The following is a 7,137-nucleotide window of genomic DNA, read 5'->3' as shown; positions in this document are numbered from 1 at the left end:
GAGTTGACGATACTGTGCAAGCCTGAGGCGCGTACTGGAAATATGCTTGTTTATTATGATTGTTTTTAATTTACATTTTATTAAAACCTGCAAAACACTTTCTGTCGAGTGATGTAAATAAGATACAACAAGGCATTGAGTTGTTAGAAAAGAAATGCGTAGAGACGTTATTGCTTGATGACGTCAGGAACCGATGAATCGGCTTTTTGAACCAGTTCAATGAGCCGATCTGTCCGAAAAGAACCGGTTCGCGGAAATGAATCGGACTTTGCATCACTAGCATGAAGTGAACAATCAACTACAAACAACTGAAACAAAAGACTACATTTTTAAAGTTTGCATTAAGAGTCCTGTGAATAAGCAGCATTTCACACTGAATCGGTTTTTGTGTCCATCTTTACTTCCGAGTGTCTCTGCCTCTCTTAGATACTCTTTTTATACCCAATCATGTTTCTGACCTGTTGCCAATTACCCTAATTAGTTGCAAAATGTTCTTCCAGCTGATGTTTCTTTTTAGAAACACTCACTTTTCCAGCCTTTTGTTGCCCCGTCCAATTTTTTTGAGACGTGTTGCGGCCATCAAAATCACCTTACTTTTCCCCATTAAATTGTACATTTTAGTAATTTGATATGTTTCCTATATGTTCCATTATGAATAAAACGTGGGTTTATGATATTTACAAATCATTGCATTCTGTTTTTATTTACATTCTACACAGCGTCACAACTTTTTTGGAATTAGGGTAAATACAGTGTATGTAAATGAAAAATACATTGCAGAAATATGTTGACAGAATCCTCTGCAGATCTTTTGACTCTGAAGACAGATGTTGCAGGCTTCACTGCATCTTTTTGATGATCGCAGCGATCAGAATCAGAACCGGCAGAGCAAACACAACCGACACAAACAGTCCCGCCGGCCCGAACAAACTCCAGTGATCTACAGCAGGAAGACAAAACATAGATTTTTAACATATGCATTTATTTTTTATTTTCATTTTTATGCATGCCGTTTGAAGATTTTGTAAGTTCTCAATGCCTCCTATTTTAAAAAACCTACTACGTTTTTTGTCATCATCCATGTAGTTCAGATTTCCCTCTGATTCTGTAGAGGATATTGAAAGGTTATTCGTACAGTATAGAATAAACCTCAGCTGTCCACTTTAAAAATAATATTTCTAAACATCCACTGAACTTTTCTCATCAGTGACAGTCACTGTGATCAAGATTTCTCCTTCATAGCCCAGAACTCTGTATGCTCCTGCGTCATCAGACGTAAACTCTTTAATGGTCAGAGTCCCGTCACTGTCGGTCAGTCGACTGTATGCTACATTAACCCTTGACTTGCTGTCTCTCTTCCAGACCTTCTTCCATTCTGTGCTGCTTTTGTTTTGATGCATAACTTGATGAGCATCTGGCAACAGAACATCTAACTTCAGCTGCTCACCGATTTTCACTGAAATATCATCTGAGGAGAAACACAAAGACATTAATCATTCACTCTAAAAAATGCTGGGTAGTTTCAACCCAACTTTGGGTCAAACATACTGTTGGGTTAAATTTTTTAATTAAATTTTTAACCCAAAAGTTGGGTTAGTCCATATTTGACCCAAAGTTGGATTGAAACAACCCAGCATTTCTCATGGTATCTGTCACAGTTATGGACTTCTTTTGTTGTGTTTTAATTTATGCCCATTTTGAGTTTGACCTTTTCCCATGTTCTGATTAGTTATCATCCTCAGCTGTCTGTCCCTCGTTATCTCACCCTACATAAGTTCCCCTTCCAGTTCAGTTAGTGTCGGTTATTAATGTTGTGTATGCTGCTTGTAGTTCCCTGTTTGTTCACTAAATCTCCATCTCCTTGGCTTGTTTGGATTCTCTTCTTCTTTGTGTGCTTTCCTCCCGCAAGAGCGTGACAGTATCATAATCATTTTGATAAAAACCCAGACTAATCTGACTTTTAAGCAGGATGTTAAGTGTCTCTGTTGGTTTTAGACCATATCAACACAATTACTAAAGGAAAACCAGAAAGCTCATGCTGATGGTTTGATCAGTTTTGACTTTACCATAAATATGAAGATGGTACGTCCTGATTTGTGGCTCCAGCACTGACTTAGCATTATTGTAATAGACATTTAAAATGTATTTCCCAGCATCACTCAGTCTCAGATCCTTGATGACGACGTCACATGCTCCTTTTTTACATACTCGCTTACTGCAGTATTTCTTATCATAAACAAGGATGTTTTTTGACTGTCTGTTTAAATGAATAAGAAAAATCTCTCTGGCTTTAAATTCACACGGCAGGATGACGCTGCCTCCCTTTTTTCCTGCCACATGTATAGGGATGGTTTCTGCAAATATAGACAGTTTAATTGTTATTCAATAAAAGTATCAATACTGAAAAAAAACATGCTTTATCTTTGTATTATCAGTAATCAACATCATTATAAAATATTCTAGCAGAGTTCTTTAAGTCAACTGGAATAAAGGAGCCAACAATATTAGCAGTGTCACATTTTAACATCTCAAAAGTTTAAAATATTGATGGCAGTAGCTCAAAGTGCCGGTGCATTTGTAGTGAATTTCTGAACAACATTAAATGAATAAAAGAAGTCAGTCATGGTGTGTGATGACCAGGGATGCACATAAGTTTTTCAGTCTGTTCCAATGAGAGCACCTGGAGATTGGGTTTGGTGTGACCCATATAATTATAAATAATAAAATAATTAATAATAGAAATAATAGTATTATTGCACTTTATTTAATAAAATAATAAGCAAAATAATAAAGTGTGATGGTACTATTATATATTAAAGTAAAAAGTGAGTCTTTTGCGTTCCCCCGAGAAATTTTGCGTTCCAAACCAGTTGAGTTTGGACAAACACTCCTTACAAAATCTTCAAACAGTGGTTCATACAGCTCCATACGTTCACAATGAAGCAGTTAATAGAGTTTTATTTTGAACTTAGACTCAAATATAAAGAAATAAATTCAGTGCTTAGTTCAAGGCACGGTTTAAAAGTTTATTAATAAAATATACTACATACAGGAAACCAGATAAGGCCAGAATATGAACAGAAAGTGCTAAATTGCATGTTAATATAAGAAGACAGTGGTATAATAAGCCCAAATTGTATATTTTATTAAAAATATATTCTATGAACAGGCAAGCAACGCGCTAAACCATTAAGCCACGTTAGGAGTTTTCTTTATAATGTTTTTTTACGGGGGAGAAAACACGTGAAACTTGCGCGTTCCATTCATATTCTGGGCCATCTGCTTTCCTGTGCGTATTATAGTTTATTAATAAACTGTATAAACAGATTTGGTCTTTTTATATCACCATTTTCGTCCATTTTCATTTTCTGTAATGGTTTTCTATGGGGGAGAAAAAGCTAAACATGCATTAACGCATATTATGGGCTATTCTGCTTTATTAGTAATATTATTAATAAAGTTACTTAATATTAATAGTGTTATTTGTATTAATAGTATTAATAACCAATTTGGTCCTCCAATGTCTCTGGTTTAGTACATTGCTGATTCCAAAGCATCGGTTCTTATTCTGCTGGATCTATCTGCTGCTTTTGACATGCAATCATCAGATCCTCCTGTCTGCACTCTCATCACTGGGCATCACAGGGGTTCCTCTTCTCTGGTTTGAATCCTATCTCACTGGTAGGTCTTTCAGGGTTTCCTGGGGAGGGGAGATATCCAAAGCACATCAACTGGTCACTGGGGTGCCTCAGGGATCAGTTCTTGGACCCCTCCTCTTCTCTATATACACTACATCACTGGGTCCCATCATACAGGCACATGGCTTCTCCTACCAATGCTATGCTGATGACACACAGCTCTATCGCTCATTTCAACCAGATGATCCAACGGTAGCTGCACGGATCTCAGGCTGCCTGGCGGACATCTCGGCATGGATGAAAGAATATCACCTACAGCTCAACCTGGCAAAGCTTCTTGTCTTCCCTGCCACTCCAACTCTACAGCATGATTTCTCCATCCAGCTAGGTTCTTCTACAATTACCCCATCAACTTCGGTCAGAAATCTTGGTGTAACCTTTGATGACCAGCTGACCTTCAAAGACCACATTGCAAAGACTGCTCGATCTTGCAGGTTTGCATTGCACAACATCAGAAAGATCAGGCCCTTTCTAACGGAGCATGCTGCACAACTTCTTGTCCAGGCCCTTGTCATTTCTAGGCTGGACTACTGCAATGCTCTTCTGGCTGGACTTCCATCAAGCACAATCAAACCTCTACAAATGATTCAGAATGCAGCGGTACGACTGGTCTTCAACGAGCCCAAAAGAGCCCACGTTACACCTCTCTTTATCTCCCTGCACTGGCTACTGGTTGCGGCTCGCATCAAGTTCAAGACATTGATGCTTACATATAGAACAGCCACAGACTCAGCACCCGCCTACTTCCAATCACTACTACGAATCTACATCCCCTCCAGAAGTCTGAGATCCGCTAGTGAGCGACGCCTCGTGGTACCATCAACATTCTCGTTCACCATTCCTGGCTGGTGGAACGATCTTCCCACCCCAATCCGGAATGCTGAATCCCTGACCATTTTCAAGCGACAGCTGAAAACTCATCTCTTTCGAACCTACTTGACTTCATCATTTAAAAAAATTTTTTTTTATCTCTTTATTTATTCCTTCTCTTTCTAGCTTGTACTTATTTGAACAAATGTCTAAAACTTGGTATTACAAGCACTTCCTGTATCTGTTTGCCTCTTTTAAGAAGAATCGCTTTATGTATCCCCCAATTGTAAGTCGCTTTGGATAAAAGCGTCTGCAAAATGACTAAATGTAAATGTAAACACAAGATGGGTAACTGGAAGAGAATTGGAGAAGGGACGCAGGCGGTTTCCAAATCAAAGAAATAAACAAAAAGAAAAACCAAGCTACCTAGTGACCCAACCACCAACCTAACTGCCAAAAGAAAACCATGAAAACGAAAAGAGTCTTTGCATCCGTGACGCGCTACCTGCCCTAGTTAGTGTTAACTATCAAAAGGCAAAATATACAGTGGGTGGAGCTCGCCCCTAAACTAGTGTGTCTAATACAATATAGGGAAATGTCTACCTGTGCACGATGTATGTCGCGCGACCTTCTTACCTGTCCCTTTCTCCAACCTCGGGTGTGATGAGCGCACAATAACGAGAGGTTAACGAATGGAAATATGAACAATAGTCAAGTGAGATATGTACAATGTTAAACACACCGGCTCACTATAACACAACTACAGAATGACACACAGAACGAAGTTTTGAAGCATCTAGCTTCGCGAGTGGTGTCTTCTCTCCACTTTTATGCCACGGGGGCACCCGATCTTGCAGGTTTGCATTGCACAACATCAGAAAGATCAGGCCCTTTCTAACGGAGTATGCTGCACAACTTCTTGTTCAGGCCCTTGTCATCTCTAGGCTGGACTACTGCAATGTTCTTCTGGCTGGACTTCCATCAAGCACAATCAAACCTCTACAAATGATTCAGAATGCAGCGGCACGACTGGTCTTCAACAAGCCCAAAAGAGCCCATGTTACACCTCTCTTTAACTCCTTGCACTGGCTACCGGTTGCGGCTCGAATCAAGTTGATGCTTGTGATGCTTGCATATAGAACAGCCACAGACTCAGCACCCACCTACTTCCACTCACTACTACTCCCCTCCAGCCCTTCCAGAAGTCTGAGATGTTCCTGGCTGGTGGAATGATCTTCCCACCCCTATCCGGAATGCTGAATCCCTGACAATTTTCAAGCGACAGCTGAAAACTCATCTCTTTCAATGCTACTTTACTTCATCCTAAATTTAAAAAATAAAAGCACTTCCTGTGTCTGTTTGCCTCTTTAAGAAGAATCGCTTTATGTATTCCCCAATTGTAAGTTGCTTTGGATAAAAGTGTCTGCAAAATGACTAAATGTAAATATAAATTAAGCCACATTAAGCGTACAGAATGTCCCAAACAGAATGTGCAGCACTGACTGTATTTCTTTATACTTGAGTCCAAGTTCTAAATACATTGTGAACGTACTAGGGGTGTAACGATTCACTCGTTTTCTCGATGCATCGATTACAAACCCTGACGATGCAATGCATCGATCTTGAAACATGGATTTTTGAATCGTGAATCGTCGATTTCGGACAATAATCAATTTAAAACGCTAAGAATCGAATGAATCGCGATTCCTATAGCGATTCAATGCTTTCAAAATATATACACATTAAATTACTACAAAAACGAATTAATGGAGACCTTGAACAGTGTTCGTGCCTTGCATCTCTCCTTCACGTGCTCCACTATTTACCGCCTGTGACTGTCACAGGAATGCGCTCACGCTCCGTTCGTCTCACTCACACATTTTTTGAGCAGCTGATGAGTGATCTCTCCTTAGTACTCGTGGCCAATAATGCTAAAGTTTGCTTTTCTGTAGTTTTTCAGTGGCTCTCGGTCATACCGACGACGACAATACCTGAGCAAGTCGAAGGCTGCGCATTTATTGCATGGACGGAGCACAAATGAAAGTGTCTAGAGCTGTCCAAACTCGGTCCTGGAGGGCCGGTGTCCTGAAGAGTTTAGCTCCAACCCCAGTTAAACACACCTGAACCAGCTAATCAAGCTCTTACTAGGCATACTAGAAACTTAAAGGCAGGTGTGTTGAGGCAAGTTGGAGCTAAACTCTGCAGGACACCGGCCCTCCAGGACCGAGTTTGGACAGCCCTGGTCTAAAGCATACACACAGTTCCATTGAATGATAAATGTGTTTTAACAATGTCCTTCAACCGAATGCACGAGGAAAATAACCACAGCATTAACAACAACCTTGAAATAAGTGCGCGAGGTTTATCTGATAATCAGATGCATGAAACTAGCATTTGTTGCAAACAGACCTCGGGCGCGTTTTCTTTCAGGATCTTCATTCGCCGATGGAGAGGAAAAGTTAAACACTATAGCATTTTATTTTATGAAAATGAGATAAAGAAGTTTTCGCACTAAAGAGAATTGATCTCGCGCTCAAAGAACTTAAGACGTGCCAGGCTATATCTGCAGCTAAACTGAATACACAGCAGAATGAACTGAAACGTTAAGACAATAAACACAATAAATAAA

At 39.8% G+C, this 7,137-nt stretch overlaps 1 protein-coding gene across 2 annotated transcripts in view; it reads right to left on the bottom strand.

The window, feature by feature from the left end:
• Window positions 1-501: 501 nt before the first annotated feature.
• LOC107719520 (uncharacterized) overlaps window positions 502-7,137 on the bottom strand; it is a 12,952-nt gene continuing 6,316 nt past the window's right edge. The window contains exons 3-6 of one of the 2 annotated variants that reach the window (XM_016526938.1): window positions 2,067-2,354; window positions 1,196-1,468; window positions 1,061-1,105; window positions 502-940 (exon numbers count right to left, since the gene is read on the bottom strand). In XM_016526938.1, the coding sequence (XP_016382424.1) occupies window positions 840-940; window positions 1,061-1,105; window positions 1,196-1,468; window positions 2,067-2,354 (707 nt within the window). In that variant the 3' untranslated portion in view covers window positions 502-839. The remainder of the gene's footprint in view (window positions 941-1,060; window positions 1,106-1,195; window positions 1,469-2,066; window positions 2,355-7,137) is intronic. The other variant, XM_016526939.1, reaches the window with a different exon arrangement.

The sequence above is a fragment of the Sinocyclocheilus rhinocerous genome, unplaced genomic scaffold, assembly GCF_001515625.1.
Source record: "Sinocyclocheilus rhinocerous isolate Xijiao unplaced genomic scaffold, SAMN03320098_v1.1 scaffold5501, whole genome shotgun sequence".
Lineage (NCBI taxonomy): Eukaryota > Metazoa > Chordata > Actinopteri > Cypriniformes > Cyprinidae > Sinocyclocheilus > Sinocyclocheilus rhinocerous.
This window is presented reverse-complemented; position numbering and strand designations above follow the sequence as displayed.